The sequence below is a fragment of the Crocuta crocuta genome, unplaced genomic scaffold (assembly GCF_008692635.1).
Source record: "Crocuta crocuta isolate KB4526 unplaced genomic scaffold, BGI_CrCroc_1.0 scaffold17, whole genome shotgun sequence".
Classification (NCBI taxonomy): Eukaryota; Metazoa; Chordata; class Mammalia; order Carnivora; family Hyaenidae; genus Crocuta; species Crocuta crocuta.
In genome coordinates this window covers 8050750-8069742 of record NW_027532041.1, presented here as the reverse complement: position 1 = coordinate 8069742, position 18993 = coordinate 8050750, and the positions used below count along the sequence as shown (strand labels likewise).

Sequence of the window (18993 nt, the reverse complement as noted above, 5' to 3'; positions counted from 1 at the left end):
CTGTGGCAGAAGCTTAGTCAGTTAAGTGCCTGACTCTGGATTTTGGTTCAGATCATGACTTCACGGTTCGTGAGACTGAGCCCTTCCCTAGGCTCTGTGCTGACAGTGCAGAGCCTGCTTGTGATTATCTCTTCCTGTCACTCTGCCCCTTCTTTGCTCTTGTATGCACATTTGCTGTCTTTCAAAATAAACTTAAAAAATCAAAAATTTGTATAAATATATGTAGTAAAGACTTAATACTTTAGAACCTACTAATTTATAAATTACCATCATTTGAAAATGAATAATAAAGATGTTTGACCTTTTTATCTATTAAATAGATAAAATAATAACCTAAGTTAATAACTAAACTTAGTTAATAACTAAAATAATAACCTGAGTTAAATAATAACCTAAGTAAGATGGTTGGGGATTATTGTATGCATAAATTGACTACAAAAGCAAGTTCACAACTGGAATAATAATTATATAAATTATTCCATTAACCTGCTGTTCTGATTATAAATAGTCTTTTTACAATGAATAGTTTTCCTTTTTTGCACTCATGAAAGGAAATTTGTTGCATACAAGCAGAGGATATAAAAGAGGAAGAAGTCCTAGTAACCCCCAAATATATATTCCCTTCCAGTCTTTTTGGATCAACATAGTGAGTTTAGGAGTGTGTGTGTGGGAATGTGTGTAGGGGTGGCTATGATTTTGTGCTAATAACCTTATCCAACTAGATTTTCTGATTAGGTGGTAAGACCTCTTTGGAGTATATTTTCAGAGCAATTTCTTTTGTCAGATTATATAGATTTATACCCCTATTAAAATATGAAAATGCATAGCCTTTATTACTTTTAAACCACATCAAGATGTCTCTGTGAAAGAGGTTTCATCAGGTCTGATCTGATGATGGGATGATACCCCTGGGGACAACTGCAGACTCTCATGATTTAGGAAGTGTACCTGTGGGCAGTTTCCCGGGGGCATCCCCTCTCATTTTCTATGGTGGTTTCACCATTTTTGAATTATTTTGAGTCATTTCTTATACATTTGACTTATCAGTAGGATTGGGCTCAGTTGCGCATAAAAGTCTCAAAATCATAGTAGTTTAAACACAACATTTTTTTGTTTTCTCATATGAAATAACTCAGAGGTAGGTGACTTCATTCAGGTGGATTCACAGCATGGGGACTCAGGCCACTTCCATTTTCCTTATCTGCCATTCTTAGTGGGTAATTTCCGATTGCCAGGTCGCCTCATGACCCTAAATGCCTACTGGAACTTCAGACACTTCCATTGCATTTGGGCGGTAAGGAACTGTCAAGGAAAGAAGAGAACCCCTTCCACCTGAGTTAACCTTCTTCAAAATAATCATTCTGGAAGTCTTACTCAACTACCTCCTGTTAACTCTCCTTGGCCAGAAAGCTGTCAAATGACTCTATCTGACTCCAAAAGAGCCTGAAAAAAATGTAGATTTTTTAGTGGAGAGAACTGCTAACTCAAATAAAAATAGAGTTTATTTATTCACAAGAAAAGAAGCAATCATCTGAAGTACTTATTGCTTTTAAAATTAAGTCATACAAACACAAAATACAACCAACTTCTAACTTCTACCAAGTACTTTTCACAAGAAGGATACATGACGGATATATTTTTAAGTCAATGCAGACTTGTGAATTCTTTCTTTTGCTCTCACACATAAAAGGCAGTTTCACTAAATATAATGTGCTTAGGTCATAAACATTACAAAAATCTTAAAATGCTCTATGTGTTCTTACTCCATTATCATCATGTTCAGACAGGCTGTTTTTCCTGAGTAACCTGCTTTAGTTGTTATCTTTGTTTTGTTTTGTTTTGCTGACATTTAAATGAGACTTATTTATTAATACATAGATTTTATTTTGCAATGTGGTTATTTGCTAATATTTTATCATACAAAAGTGTATGATACAAAATATAATTATTTGTAGATTCCTGAATAAGAAGTTTTAGTCTAGGTGTGCCTTTTTTCCTCTGGAGTAATAAAGAATCTGTCAGAACCCTTACTGAAATTTTTAACTTGTCTTTACATCCTTATCCTTGATATTGGAAATTATTCAAAGTAAATTTTCAGAAAATCTGCTACACTGTCTTTAAGACATTGCCTAAAAGTAGATATACTCCATTCTCTCTGAAATACCTTTGCTCAGGAATGGAATTAAATTATGTCTGTTGACTTGGGAAAATGGATAAATTGTCTTCACATTGTTCATCTATAGTATGTAGAGAATAAGGAATATGCTTTCCTTTTCTGCCTAGTATATAGTAATATCTTCAGAAACACTTGGTTTGTAATTAAGGCGCAAAAGTTTCTAAAAATTTTAGGAAATTATACAAGTATTTGTATTATCTCACTACATGAGGTATTTATTGCTGCATAAAAAATTAATCCCCAACTTTAGTGACTTCAAACGACATTAATTATCTCAGTTTCTGTGAGTCAGAACTCCAGACATGGCTTACTTGATTCCTATGCTTTAAAATTCCTCAGAGATTTGGGAACATTATTGTATGGACAAAAGCAAAAGAAAATATTGGACAGATTGGCCTCAGGTGAAAAATCATTTCAGTAAAAATATTACTAAAAATATTCAGAAAATTTCTCATCATAATCATATTTTCTCAGATCTTTTGCCTTTTATTTTTGTTGTTACTGCTATATACAGTGAATAATTGCTACAATACTGGTAAAAAGAGTACCCTTTAAATAATTTTTTACTGCCAGCTCTAAAGAAGCAGAGCAACCATAAAATAAATTCTAGTATTGGGTATATACTTTTATGGAAATACCTATATTGTTTTGAATTTTCAGAAAGACTATCCTTGAAATGTAGTACCTAAAAGAACAATTGACAGCCCTAATATTATTGAGAGGTGAATATAACTTTTAAGAGTTGTCTAAGTGAGAAAAACTGATCTTAATTTTATCAAAAAAATCCTCAAAATATTTCTATTTGATGACCTAGAAAGATATGCTAATCATTTAACTTGATTTGTGTATGTAACATTATTTTCCATATTATTATAATAAGTCTCCTTTTATTTCTCTCTTTTTTGACTATTTTTTTTCAACAGACTAAGATGTTTAGTGAAGCAGCTGGAAAAAGGTGATGTTAATGTCGTAGACTTAAAGAAGAATATTGAATATGCAGCATCTGTGTTGGAAGCTGTTTATATTGATGAAACAAGGTAAGTTTTAGCCTCCTTTCCATTTTGTCTTCTTTGCCACTCTCCCTTTTTCCTCTTTCTTGGTCTTCATTTACCTCAAACATGAATTTAGCATATCTTAGTCAAGAAGCCAAAATCAAAATCTTATTAAAATTTAAAGAATTTTTCTTCATGTAGCTACTTAATTGGACTATGATTCTTTTTAAAAAATACACATTTTAATCCAAATACTTAAATATCAAAAAATAGTCAAATAATTAAGTCATAAAATGAACAAATTAGAGTCTCCTCTCTCTATATACTCATTGCCCTTAGGCACAGATTTGTAAATGTCAGAGGTAGATGTAGGCTTATACCCATTTTTACTGATGTATGGGTTTTCCTATTATTTCAAGATCTCAGAGTTCCTTCTGAGAAAATGGGGATCACATTCTCATAAGATGTACCTATCAAACATTCTGCAGGGCTTGTTAAGAGACAGTCCCAAATATGTACTTGATCACCACCTAAACCTCATCACCTAGCCTCATGCTTAGCAGAGTGGTAAGGAGATTAAGAAATGGGGATTTATTTGAAGAAGGTTGTTGGCCTAGTGCTGCAGCTCTTGACCAGGCAATTTGCCTTCCAGTGGTCATTTGGCAACGTTTGGAGACATTTTTGGTTTGTTTGATGAGAGCGTGCTACTGTTCATTGATGGGTAGAGACTAGAGATGCTGCTATAAATCCCACAATGCAAGGGAAAATAGCCCATGACAAAAAATTGCACAACCCCCATGTGTCAATAGTTAAGAAACCCTGGCCTTAAGAGAGAAGTGTGCATTTTCCCCTTTTTCTCTAAGGGAGTACTTACCTCAGAACCTGAAGAGAGGGTCCTGAGGATCCTACTGCTAATAGAAAACATAGTAGAGTTTGATATGACAGTTTGTAACATATTTCTGCACTATCTCTTGGAGTTTAGAGGGTACTGATTCTCATCTCAACAGAGGTAAAGGTGGCAGGCTAATTTGGACTACCTTGAATTCACAGGTAAAAGGGACTCTGTGGAGGGAGAGAATAAGCTCACTCCAGAGTGTAATATAGAAAAGGCACTGAGTTTTCCAGTCATGAGGCAGATGAAGTAGGGGTCTTTTAGATGGACTGACCAGTATTGAAAGACAACTGCCTTCAGAAGGCGAAAAAGAGGTTGCATGTGGTGATTGTTGAATGAACCAGGGAGATGAAAGATTCAGCTCAAATATCAGAGAACACATAATGGTCAAGGTACCCTCGTGGTATAGCAAGTTCTGTGAAGGATACACAACGCAGAAGAAAAAAATAACCAGCATTTGGGCATTCATCACATAGATGACAACAAATACACCAGTCTTGCAATGCCCTTTGACTCCTGTATTTTTCTACCACTCCCACCACATTTGTTGAATGGTGAGAAACTGCAGAGTGAGTAGTGCTGGTGATGGAACATGGAGAGTGAGCATCCATCATGCCCCTTCCCTTCCATAGGTGTCCATGCACGAGTCAGGTGTGAGCGTGGGGGAGGGGGGAACTGTTAAGCTGGAGGTAAAATTGAAGTTTCTTTTATCTGAGTATAGTGGACTTAAACACCACACACACACACACACACACACACACACACACACACACACACCATTGTTGTTTCACAGGTAAAAATTCACATGATTAAAAATCAACTAATATACTTTCTGCATTTCACCAATGAGAGAACCAAAGCTCTTAGAAGTGAACAGGTTTTCCAAGGGTCACAGACTTCTGCTTTGGCAAAGCTAGGCACAGAAACTAAGGTATGACTTCTGCTCGTGCTCTTTGTGTTCTTTCTATAACTGGCTCCTCGCAGGCTATTACTGTTGAGCAGGATGGTTTTTAATGACCTCTGAAAAATTAAGACGACAATGTGTAAAACATTCTGACAGTTGGAATGGTAGATCCTGGAAAAACAACACCTAACATTTATTACTAAAAGCCTATTATTGTAGCTTGCTCTGTGTCCAGAAATTTTTGAAGCATTTTAATGCACTATTTAATTTAATTACATCAGCAATCTCATGGAATAGAAACTTTATAATTACCATTTTACCTACCTCATGCATAACAGGAAATGCATTGACAGAAAAGTTACACAGCTTACCAGAGGGAACACAGAAAGTAATTTAGTAGATTTAGGGGCTTGGGCACCCACCTTTAGGGCTTGACTGTTAAGCACAATTCTCATCTGCTTCCTTTCAGTAACATCTGACTTTGGCGACTTCGGAGACTTACTGGAAATTTTTATGAAAGCTCATGTGCTGTCAGGGTTGTCAGAACCAGTGGTGTGGATGGTGTTTGCATCACTTCCGACTCTGCCTTCAGTGATGCCACATTGGTAGCTTGAAATTGGCTACAGTGGGAGTATTTCTTAGCACCATGGAAACTGGGAAATGCAATAAGTCAGGATTTGTTGTTTTGGCAGAGCCTGTGGTTTAACATTTACCATCACGTCCCTTGTTAAACCTAAGAGTATCTCTTATGTGTCTTCTAAGGCTGTGACTTTATGATCAAAATATCAGCTCAAGAAATTCTAGAGCAGCAGTGCTTGATATGATTTGATTTCCAGTGGACTTACTAAGACACAGCAGTAAACTGCAAATGTTTCTGTTGAGATGTGTATATGATTATTAAAGTTGTGTTTGCCTTTGGAATATTAGTAAAACATAATGATTTAGAAGGCAGAGGGTTGAAGAAACATTTATTTGCTTTTAAACTTTAAATTAAAAACCTGCTGACTTCTGAGACATTTTTTAGTGGAAAATTCTCTTTCTAGAAAAAATGGTTGAGTATTCCAGAGAGGCATGTTTTTGAAATTTGGGCTGGATTGCACAAAAAGGTCAACACCTAATAAAGCAGGACAAAACAAATTCTGAATCAGTTTAAAATCCATGTACACACACACACACACACACACACACACACACACCTTTCCCTCGAAGCCTTAGTAACTTCAGGGTTTCAGTTAAGAAAACAAATTAAAACAAAAACTCTCTCTTGAAGGGTGATTTAAGTGAGAAAAATAGAGTTTCTAACAGAACTTGAATTCTGACCTTCTTTGAAGGATTTTAGAATAATTTCCTAATGAATACAAGTGTTTGTTGGTTTTTTAACAAGACATTTTCAAATGTAAATGCCAAAATTTTACGAGTCCTGTTTTCAGATATTTCCCTAGAGGCTATTGTCTTTCAGAGCTGCACAGTTGTAATCCAGAAACATGTGGCCTTGAAAGAGAAAGAGGAAAAAAAAACTGTCTGATTGCCCTTATTTGGATTTGGATATTGCCAGGCAAAATAGCATCCTTGGCCTCACGAATTGCTGTTATAAAGAGAGGCAGGTGGCTATCTGGGAGGTATACTTTCAGAGATGGATATTATGTTTACTGATACCACTGAACAGCAGTTGAACTTCTCTATTTCCTACTTCATCATTTGCAAAATAAGAATAATGACAATGCTGACCTCATAGGGTTCATCTGAGGATTAAATGCAGCACAATACCTGATAGAGTAAAAGTTAATTAATAACCACTATTTTTATTGTACTAATAAAAATGCAGATACCTTTAGGATACATATATTAAGATATATAACTTATACTTCCTAGTGAATACATAGAATGATTTCTTAAAAATAGGTTTTGATCCTGAAACAGAAAATGAAGATAGGTGGACTGTAGTTATATGGAAAAGAAGGTAAAGTCTAAACTGATGGAAAGGAATCTTAATAGGCTACACCTCTTGATAAAAACGTTTTCAGTTGAGTTTTGTGTCTTATTAAGTCTAAGGGTTCTTAACTTTGTGAGAGATTAACTTGAGCTAGAATGCACTGATGTTAATCAACATTCCCTGAAGTTATTCTGGTAGAAATCAAGTGAAGTCTGGGGCAACTTGGAGCCCAAGTCCCTTGAAATCATAGAGTTCAGAGATTTACCAAGGAACATTCACTCATGAAACAAATAGTTACTGAGTACCTGAAATGAATACCAGACACACTGGTCAGCAGAATCAGAAGTACAACTGTGCAAATAGTTGGTGGCTAGAACTGTCAAGAGTCATGAAGATCTAACTAAGCACAAGGACAGATACTGCAAACAAGAAACAGGGAGGTTGCATGTTAGAGAAAACAAAGCACACAGACAGATTATAGGAGAAAACACTAAGTAGCAGCACTAAGTCAAAATCAGAGGGAGTAACATGGGGTAAGAATTGTACAGAGTTAAGATTCCAAACTGGATATGATTAGACTTGTGGTATTCCTTTAAGTTTATGAATTTTGTTCTTTGGCAAAGCTCCCCATGCTCATTCTTAAATACATGACTTCTAACAAAAGGACTATTTTTTAATGTCTGGAAAATGCTAGATATATAGCACTAAAGTTCAGAAATATAGTATCAGAGATGAGGATTTGGGGATTATAGCACAGAGGTCTCAGATTCTGTTATACTTTATTTTGATTTCAATAATTGGAACTCCTTTGCTATTTCAACATGATTCCCATCCTACAGTTTTTGAGAATGGCCAGTGAGTGTTTACTTTTTTTTTTTTACCCATCTTCCCTGGGTCTTAGTTTCCTCTGCAGCCAGGTCTCTCTTCAGAATGTCGAACTGTTCCTCTGCAGGTCACCCATTTTCCCCTCAAATCCAGAAATTCATAGGTGTGTATCACTCCTAAGCATGAGCTTAATACCTTCTTCCAGTTTCCTAAACTGATGCTAGAGTCAGCTGTAACTGCTATAAGACCTTCCTGATGGATGCCTTCAGAACCCACAATTCAACCCCTTCCCTAGAGGACCCCTACCAGGGATTTCTCTGAATCCTCTAATGTCCAAGCCCACCTTCCAGAAGCCAACTTATCCCCTATCGAAGTGCCTTTCAACATGTTTTCCTATTCTGGGTTCAGGACCTCAAGTTCCAAGGCCAAAAGAAAGGAAAGGGCTATCAAAATTATGTCAACCTGTGAATTCATCTCAAGGATAAACAATTATGTTCAAAGACTATGCAGTATAAATCCATATTTAGGAAAAAATGACACTTTTTCTAAAAGACACTGAATCTGCAGTGCTATAGCTCTGCTCCCAATGAGGACAACTGTGTACATTACTGTTGAGAGATGGTTAGCCTCTTGCCATTATGTTGTCTCAATCTTCTCTATGCTGGAGTAGAGCTGTTGCCTTATTTTTCTATAACTAAAGGACCTATTCAAAAGATTTTTCATAATACAAAAGAGCAATCTGCCTCTGAAGATAAAATAAAGCCTCTGTAGAAAAACAACACATTATTTTTGACTTTTCAAATGTGCATTTTTCTCACTTCCAAATGCTTTCAAAAACTCTTGGAGTTCCATCTCAATATAGGTCATCATGTAACCCTAGTAAGTGAAGTCAGGGGACAGTATGAAATGTCAAACAGAAAGGTAGTCAAGGACAGATATGGAAAAGACAGACATTGAAAGTTACTAGAGAGGAGACATCAGAGTGGCATATATAGAAGCAGGAGGTGTATCTGAAGATATGAAGCACCAAAAGCCAATGGAGAGCTGGGTTACTAAAGAAGGTAAATCAGATGCCGCAGGGAGAACCACTGGATGCAGTTCGGAGATTCCTGGTGACTCTGAGTGGAGTTTCAGTAAAGAGAAAAGCCACCCAGATTATAGTAGTGTGAAGAATTACTATGGAACAGCTCAAGAAAAAAATGAGATTATTTTTCAAGAATTTGCCAGTGTAGAAAAAGTAGAAATAAAAAAAATTTATTAGTGGGGACACTTGTTTGTTTGTTTCATATTTTTTTTATAGAATGGAAGGCTTCCATTAGCCTGGAAATGAAGAGTAAAAAAGAGATTTGGGTTAAAGAGAAATAATAGTTATGGAAAGATTATGTAGAGAAGTTATCCTTAGGAAGTGGAAAAGCATAAGTGGAAAATACAGATAAAGATGAGCTAACTAACTAGTACACAACCAAGGCTCTTCAAATAAGCAAAACATAAGTAGCATTGCAAAATCAGAAAGGTTAATTAGTATTTATTTTAAACTCGGTTGTTCAGCATGGGTAAGAGTGCTACAATAATTATAGCCAAAATATAGGCCATAGGGTATAAAACTATGGGTTCAATGTGACAATGGAGAGCAAACCCTTCGTGGTTAATCACTACAACGTGCACATCATGATGGCACTTACTTATGTGTATTCCATGGACATTTAGAGTTAGCACAGGCAAGAAGGGAGAAAGAAGAACAGGACTAATGAACACTTACCATGAATATTTCAGTTATAAGTGACAGGAAGCCCAATCAAATCACCTTCAAGAAACTCTCACTGCCCATACATTGATGGCTAGTGCTAACTATAAGCATAGGTGACTCCAGATTAAACGACGTCTGGGGACCCACCTCTGTGTTTTGCTTGCTTTCCAATAGTCTCCTTCTGATCCTTTGAGTGGATAGTATTCTCAAGCTTTATATCCTCAAACCTTCAAATCCAGCAGGAATGACAAAGGGTTTCCTTCCCAGAGGCTCTGACAAACATAACCTTTATGTTTCATTGATTCTAGTCAGGTAATACATGTATTCCTCAAACAATATATCCAGGGGAGTTGGATATACAAGTACAGTGGTCAAACGTCTCATGAGGCAAGAAGAAGATCAATTTTATATAAACCTCATGCCAAAATAATGAGAAAGAATGAAACTTTGCCATCTGCAGCAATGTGGATGGAACTGGAGGGTATTGTGCTAAGTAAAATAAGTCAGTCAGAGAAAGACAGATATCATATGTTTACATTCATCTGTGGAACTTGAGAAACTTAGGAGAAGACCATGGGGGAAGGGAAGGGGAAAAATAGTTATAAACAGAGAGGGAGGCAAACCATAAAAACTCTTAAATACAGACAACAAACTAAGGGTTCATCGGGGAGGGTTAAGGAGAAGGGAAAATGGATGATGGGCATTGAGGAGAGCACTTCTTGGGATAAGCCTAGGTGTTGTATGTAAGTGATGAATCACGGGAATCTACCCCCAAAACCAAGGGCACACTGGATACACTGTATGTTAGCCAACTTGACAATAAATTATATTAAAAAAATAAATCTCATGCCAAAGAATTCAGAATGGGGGAAAATACTTTGCTAAAACAACGACAACTTTGTCCTCTCTGAAGTGAAAATTAAAATGTTTATGTTAGAGCCACACGTAGGGAACCTGGATCAAGATCTGTGTGGGATTTAGAACAACTCCTATCCAGATTTTGCTCCTACTAAGGATAAGCCTCTGGGCAAGTGTTTTTGTTTCTTCTTTCTCTAGTCATTGGTTTTCTTACATTGAAGATGAAGTCTCTAGCTGCTTTCTGTTCTGGAATTCTGTGGTTTTATCCATGATTGCAGAGTACTCTATAAAGATCTGCTATGAGCAGAGTACCCTATAAGAGCATGCATAAGAGCAAATGGTTTTATCCATGATTGCAGAGTGTCCTATAAGAGCAGGCATAAGAGCAAATGATAAGGGAGCTGCTTATCATTTGCTTAGTGAGGGAGCATTTACAGATATGGGCTCTTATATATTAGATTGCTTTTATTTGGATATCAAGTTGAAGGGTATGTGCTAAAACACTGTTGGAGCTCAGTGAATCACTAAAAAGCAAATTATGATTTTTATGAACTCCATTTTTATGGTGTCAGTTGTAGGGAGGGGTGGTTGTTTGGAGTGATGTGTTTGTAGGCTGTTCTCACCCTGTGGATGGAGTGTGAAAACCAGGCTTAGAAAAAGTGGCAGTACATTTTGGGTGATTTTCATATTTTCTGTCCATCTGTGGTGTGTTACTTTCTACAAACTTTCAAAAACAGCCTCACTGGTGAAAAGGGAAAAAAAAATCTGACCAGATCTTTTGGGAGATGACTAACAAGAAAAAGCTCCATGTATTATATAAAATATTACTGTTTGTGAAATTTGGGGTCAATAAAATACAAATAAATATTTACTGGATTTGAAAAAATATAACTTTAAATATTATTCTTTTCTAGTAATGATATTAATAATAATTGATAATTATACCAAGGCAACATATTATCAATTTGCATTTATGATTATATATAATTTTCAAAAAAGCTTATAAATTAGATATTTATATTATTTCCACTGTAAAATTAAGAAACTTGAAGCATAAAGAAAGTAAATGGACTTGCTTAGGATCATATAATTACTACATGTCAGAGACAAGTTCAAAGTTAAATTCAGCATTCATTCTTCTCTTCTTCCTTGCCAACAGAACTCATTCTTTTTTTCAATTGTTTATTCTTCTCTGCAAAGACAAATGATTCAGTGAAGACCAATTCCAGGCCCAGGGTCACAGGAAGTGAAATCTTAATTGATTTAAACCAGTAATTAGCCTCCAGCTCCCTAACCAGTAAGTTTATATATGGATGTATGATGCAGTTCTAATCAAAGGAATATGAAAGGAATACTGATGGGACTGTGGGCAAGCTTTCCTCTCCATAAAACAGGAGTCCTGTGCCTCTGGGTTTTGCTGTATCTGGGTTCGATGCTTAAAACTGATACAACCATATTGCCATAAGCATAAAGCTAAATCTAACACTAAAAGTTGACTGCATAGAAAGATGGAGGAAACCTGAATCCTTGATGATGTTATCGACCTGCTGACTTTAAAACTAAGCCCTTCTTGGAGTCAAACCTACCTTAGTTTTCTTCTTAAGGAGAATAATAAATGTCCCTATTAATTAAGCCACTTCAGGTTAGGTTTGATGTCACTTGCTGTTGAGAGCATCCTAATAGCCACATAGGTCTGCCATGTTTCAAAGCTCAAATTCTTAATCTCTAAATCATCCAGGGAGTCATCTTATTCTAATAATAAATCCTAACACAAACGTGTGATTTCTAAGTTAGCTACATAGAATTCACACTCCATTTTCCTATAAAACAAGGTAATAGGTTGATTCAGTTTCCAAGGTAGCTCACTAAATATATTGATTCCATGATATAGCTAAAGAACAATACATGGCCCTTGGGCAAGAATCAAGTACTGGAAAGTCAAATACTGAAGACTTCTCATTAAATACAAGTGCATTTCCTAATTCTTTACCATATTTTGTCAGTAAGCCTACTTCCCAAGTGTATTTTGTCTCTGTGTACTCTCCCTCACTTTTCTCTCATCTCCATCCGTCTGGGCTGAGTCACCATCATCATTGAGGCTGTCCGTCCTAGACACACACCAACCAGCTCTGCATTGGGATCTTGCTGTCCTCCAGGTCCCCTCAGAAATGGGGCCTGGAGGTGGGTGGGGCATCCAGCTCTCTTCTGTTTCAGGATCCTGGGAAATTATTTGGGGTGTGCTGTCACCCTTCTCAGGGTTTTTCGCAGTTTGGAGAAGGTCAGGCAGGATTCAGCAGCACTTCTCCAGATCCCTTCTGTCTTCCTTTCTGAGTCCTCTTGTTTAACTGAAGGCATCTTTGCATATACATAGGAATGGAAACCCTGCTCTGACTCATTATATACTCTTCCACTGTCTTTGCCTGAGCCTCTCCTCCTTCTGTGGCATCTTAATTTTGAAACTCAAGGAATAGGAGTTTTCCCCCTTTAGGTAATTGTGTTTTGTATACAACTTGAGTCCGCAAATATAATCATGGCTCACTATATGGACAAAGAGCCACAGGGCAACAGCAAATATTTATAAAAATATTTTGTGTATCAGTTTTTCACATATGAAGCAGGGCCTGACTGAAAATGTTAACATATATAACATGTACATCAAAATAAACAAAAAAATGAACTTCTTTCCTCTTCTAACCACTGTAAATATCTGAAATTTAACAACCAATAAAACTAGAGATTTTCTGCCTATGTTTTAATACATTTATTTATTTATTCAACAAATATTTGTGAAGGACAGTCTATGTACAATGATCATTAATTTTGCTTTTGTGTTTGGCTATTGGTAACTCCCTCTTGTCATTCTTGTCATATTTTAGTGTCCTAAGTTTAGAAGGAAATATATTCTTTGTCTTCCCTTACACTCCTGTCCTCCAAGCATATTACAGCTCTTCTTATTATCCATGCTCCACCCCTGCTCATTTGAGAAATCTCCTTTTCTATTTTGCAGTTAAGTAACATATAGATAATCCTTATTTGTACCATCAATATAAAATATTTATTAATTAAGGTACCTTCCCCAAACATCACCAACATTCCTTATTTCTGTCACTGAAATAATGGGCAAATGGAAATAACAGTGCTGCTTAATCTACATTATGGAACATAACTAAATCTTGTTTCCTTGGCAGAGGTATTTCATTAGTTGGCAAGCTGTAAATGGGTGAGAGCAGTTCTCAAACTTCAGTGCTCATGACAGTCATTAGGAGGGCTTGTTAAAACAGAGTGCTGGTGGGGCACCTGGGTGGCTCAGTCGGTTAAGTGTCTGGCTTTGGCTCAGGTCATGATCTCGCAGTTCATGGGTTTGAGCCCTATGTCGGGCTCTGTGCTACCAGCCAGCTCAGAGCCTGGAGCCTGTTTCAGATTCTGTGTCTCATTCTCTCTCTGACCCTCCCCTGCTCATGCTGTCCTTCTCTCTCAGAAATAAATAAATAAAAATTTAAAAAAAAAAAACAGAGTGCTGGTCTCTACCTCCAAAGTTTCTAATTTAATAGGTCTGGAGTAGAGCCTTGAAGTTCCCAGGTGTTGCTGATTCTGGTGGTCTAGGACCCACCCTTTGAGAACTAGAGCCCTAGAGGAATTAAAATGAGGCTACAAAAAAAAAGTGAAAGAATGTTAGAAATTTAATTGTTAGAATTGTAAGGTTAAGAATGTAGCCCAAATATTGTCCCAAGTGGTACATGAGATGAGTTTGTGCTGAAATATGTCCTTCAACTGGGAAATTCCACCATAGAGTAGGGGCATTAAACAAGAGGTGCTAAACTGGACATTAGCAGTTCCTCACAGCAGTAAGTCTTGGGCACAGGGGAGGCAGTCTTGTATTTTGATTTGTGGTGTGGTCATCTCTCTTAGATCTGGAGAACTATAGGTCCTTAGCCTTTATCTCTGGCCTACAGGCCACCCTTTTCTTCCAACCTAGCACTCTTAGGTAATCCTTGGAAAGACACACAGTTATGTGAAGAATGGAATGCCTTTCTCTTATGTGTCAGTTCTCCAATTAGAAGAAGTAACATATCGGGGCGCCTGGGTGGCTTAGTCGGTTAAGCGTCCGACTTTCGCTTGGGTCATGATCTCGCGGTTCGTGGGTTCGAGCCCCGTGTCGGGCTCTGTGCTGTCAGCTCGGAGCCTGAAGCCTGTTTCAGTCTGTGACTCCCTCTCTCTCTGACCCTCCCCTGCTCACGCTGTCTCTCTCTCTCTCTCCTAGAAATAAATAAAACATTTAAAAACAAAATTAAGGATCTGCTTAAAAGCAATAAAAAATTATTTCTAAAAAAAAAAAAAGAAGAAGTAACATATCTATTCCTGGGACAATGAGACAGGAAGATGAACACTAGGTAGATATTGCTGTATTGTGATAAGATATTTATATATATATTTTATATATATTTATATATACATATAACATCAAAGTTATCATCTTAACCATTTTAAAGTATACAATTCAGTGGAATTAAGTACATTTACAATGTTCTATCATCTCTACTCTCTACTTCCAGAACTTTTTCATCATCCCAAAGCAAATTCTGTACCCATTAAATGACAAAACCCACTTTCCTCCTCCTCTCAGCCCCTGGAAACTCTGTTTAGTTTTTATTTCTATGAATTTGCCTATTTTACTAGGTAAAATTTTAAGGTAGGTAAAAGTTATTTTTGGAGATTCCTCCTACTGCCTCTTTATGATCCACAGACTCTTTTTTAAGTTTATTTATTTTGAGAGAGATAGAGATCATGCAAGCTGGGGAGGAGCAGAAAGAGAGGGAGACAGAGAATAAATACCAAGCAGGCTCTGCACTCGTAGTGGGTTCGATCCCATGAACCATGAAATCATGACCTGAGCTGAAAACAAGAGTCAGACGCTTAACCAACTGAGCCACTCAGGTGCCCTTGATTCCTTTTTAAATAATTTTTTAATGTTTATTTATTTGTGTGCATGTGTGTGTGTGTGTGTGTGTGAGAGAGAGAGAGAGAGAGAGAGAAGAGAGAGAGAGAAAGAGAAGAGAGAGCGCACAAACAAGGGAAGGACAGAGAGAGAGGGAGACACAGAATCCCAAGCAGGCTCCAGGCTCTGAGCTGTCAGAACAGAACCTGATGCGGGGCTCAGACCCATGAACCACAAGATCACTGCCTGAGCTGAAGTTGGACACTTAACCGACTGAGCCATCCAGGCTCCCCAATCCATAGACTCTTTATGTTGTTCTTTGGCTCTCCAAAGTCCCTTTGAAACCCATCCTTAGATTAGGGACGTTAAATAAGTGCTGAATTCTTCCCATGATGTCTCAAACTCTTCCATCCCCATGACCAGACACCTTCCTTTTTCTTCATGTCAGAAATAGAAGTCTGCTTAGACTAACTCATGAAGGTGTGTAAATATTGAGGGTTCTTTGAGGACTTGCTTTGTGACAGACACTTTTCTAAGTGCTTCTGTGTATTTACCCATTCCATCCTCACAATCCAACCATGAGGGATACAATTATTATAATTTCTCTTTTATTGACAACAAAACTGAGACTCAGGATAAAGCATGTTTTCTAAGACCACACAACTAACAGGTGATGAAGCCAGGAGTTTGACTTTGGAGGCAGTTCTCCTAACCACAGAGGATGCTTATTAATAAAAAAAAAAAAATTGTGGTTAATGGAATGTGAAGCTTTGTGCCTAATGGAATGTTTTCAAAGATATTTTTGAGCCAAGAAGACTTTCTGGTGGAAAGCCAAGAGTCATCAGCCAGGCCTAGGGCAGTTTTCTGCTTCACCCATTCCCTCCATTTCCATGTCCCAACTGACTCCAAAAATATAATCTGAATCCCAACTGTCCAAGCAACTTGAATTCTTCTCAGACTCCTCCTCCAACATTCCCCTGGCCCCTTCTGCCTTCCCTCCTCTGCCTAGGCCTCTGCTTCCTTGGGTGGGTATGGAGGAAGCACAGAGCCTTCCTTAGACTTTGAATAAAGATGCATCAAATTTTAATATTCTCCTTAGCTGGCCTTGTTTTAGCCAAGATTTTGCCTCTTGAGAATTAAGCTAAGGTCAGCATAACTAACTTGTCCACCCAACTGTTCAATCTTAATAGTCATTCAAATATAATTATCATCTTCTCACAGTTAAGAAAAAAAGACTAATAAAACCAAAAAGAAGAAAGTTACCAGGTATACAGAAAAAGGAAAGAAAACTGCCAACAATAAAGACAATAATAAGAACAAAAACTGTTGAAATAAATCTGTGAGCCTGCCATCTTAAATCCTTTTTGGAACACAACAAGGAGTAAATAATAAATAAATAAATATGCTTAAGTGATAGCCTGGAAGAATTAATTCAAGTGTATTCACACTCAAGAAGTAGGTTACTGACAAGTCAAATGTCATTTTAAAAGTATCACCTTTTTTCATCCCAACATTTAGTTTATTGTACTTCACATTACCCTGAAATTCTGCTATGCAGGTATATTTCTCTATGCAAGAATGATTCAACATACCAGTTTTAAAAAATAAGTTTAGGCTTTCTCCGACCAGAAATTCCCTGGTGGGTCAAATTTCTTTATGTTTTTTTTCTTAAGTTCAATTATTTTTAGCCCTAAATTTAAAGGTAGATATTGGATAGTAAATAATAATCACTCATATTATTGCCTGAATATTAAGGTAGTCTGGGAACTTAGTAAGAAAACTTGCATTTGATGGAAAGGATAATTGAGTAGTTAAAAACTCACTCTGAAATCAGACAGACTTGAGCTCAAAAAGTGGTACAGCCATTCCTGGTTGTGACTTTGAGTAAATAACTTAAGGTGTCTGTGCCTCAATTTATCCATTAGTAAAAGTGGGATACCAATAATAATTGTATTTTCCTCATGGTCATATTGTGAGAATTAATTAGATAAAGCTTGGCTCCTCCTCCGATTCATAATAAGTAACAAAGTTAACAGAGTTATCATCTCTATCCTCAGATAAGTCTGAAATCTGAGCAAAACTTTCATATTACTCTTAGGGTTTTGTTTTGTTTTGTTTTTGTTTTTTGAGGGGGGCTACAGTCATCTCATAGCACAGATATGTGTTATTCCAAGAAATAACACTAATGGATTTGCCTATGTGAGAACCACTTTCCCCTCTCCCCCCAAAATACCCATATTGCAGAATGATCAATTTCTCCTAATTCCCTCAGCCATCCTTGGAGGCCTCACTTGGAAGATATTTACCATGTATGAGTTCAATACCACCCTTAGTCCAAGGCAAGTATAACTGCTTTTCTGGACACTACCCCTCATTTTAGAATGCTCAATGATGGCTCATTTTTGTTGTACCCCTTCCATACGGTGACAGGTCTTCAAGCCAAGAAGAACCTGAATCCCATGCCCTTCTCCCTCTTCTGGGTTCGTGGACTATGGCCTGCCCACTATGCTCCTCTTCAATATATTGGGCACTGAGACCCCAGAATTCTCTGCCCAAAGATCACCTGGCCTTCTTCTAAGTCTTAACAGGCTTCTTCTGTAGGTCTTTCCTCCTGAGGGGACCAGGACACTTTTGGTATGTGTATCCCATCACCCCTATAGAGTGGCCAAGAAGCAGCTGCTTTCAAAGCTGGGAAGGTGGATGAGAGTACACTGGGAGCCTGCAAAGTCCACCTGCTTGCATAGTAAGACCCTGAGCAGGAGGTTAGACAGGTGCAGAGGGGCAGCCACAGCCAGGTGGCCCAGGTTTGTCATGCAAGGAGTTGAGAATTCTCAATTCAAACTCAACTTACCAGGCTTTTATGAAACTTATTAAAAGTAGGAGGATAGAACACATTTTAAAAATTTATTCATTTTATGTATAACTTTAAAATACTTAATTATATGATATTTGAGAGAAATGTGCTCCTGCCCTGGGCCCAGCAAATGTTAAGGGCAGAACTAAATGACTTAGTTGCTTGTTGAAGTGTGTCCTTTATAAGAAGAGTAAAGCAGGAAAAAGAAGTTTTCAGACTTACAAACCCAGTTTCTAATGCATTTAGCACTTGCATCTTAATATTCAACAAGTGTAAATGTGGGAACCAATTGCCTGGAAATAACTGTGTGGGTACACTGATATAACCATATTCCAAGAGTCCATTGTGGACAGAAATATTTTCATTGATATAATTGTAAAAGTCAAAATCTCATGACCTTTCCTTCCATGGCCACCTCCTTCTTTAGTCCCTTTCCTTGCAAATTTTCTAGTTCAAAATATAAGCCCTTTGGGAGTTGTGTCATCTGATTTCAAGAGAAAATTTGGGGTATAAATAGCTCCCAAAGATCAGTTGAGCAATGATTGAGCAGGAGGTTAGTTTTCACAACTCCACAGCCCCCCATCTACAACCATGTTTAGGGACCCCTCACTTTCTGCTTTATTGACCCCCTTAACACTAAAAAAACAAAACAAACAAACAAACAAAACAAAAAACAGAGGAAGCATTTTTCAGAGGTCAACAGTGATAACATATTACACATATAACCTTTACCATTTCTTTTCTATATAGTGCATTTTAAGAATTCCTAAGGGAAATGCGCCAATGACTATGTCTTCAGGATGGAAGATTCTTAAACACAAAGTGTTTACTTTTTAAGAGCACTTGTGATGTGGACAATTATGCTCACTCTGCCAT

The 18993-nt window shown here is 37.2% G+C and overlaps 1 protein-coding gene across 1 annotated transcript in view; it reads left to right on the top strand.

Annotated features, from left to right (window-relative positions):
- PDE1A (phosphodiesterase 1A) overlaps positions 1-18993 on the top strand; it is a 186169-nt gene that overhangs the window by 82981 nt on the left and 84195 nt on the right. Inside the window, exon 2 of the mRNA XM_077776329.1 lies at positions 3100-3213. Coding sequence (XP_077632455.1) covers positions 3100-3213 — 114 coding nt within the window. The remainder of the gene's footprint in view (positions 1-3099; positions 3214-18993) is intronic.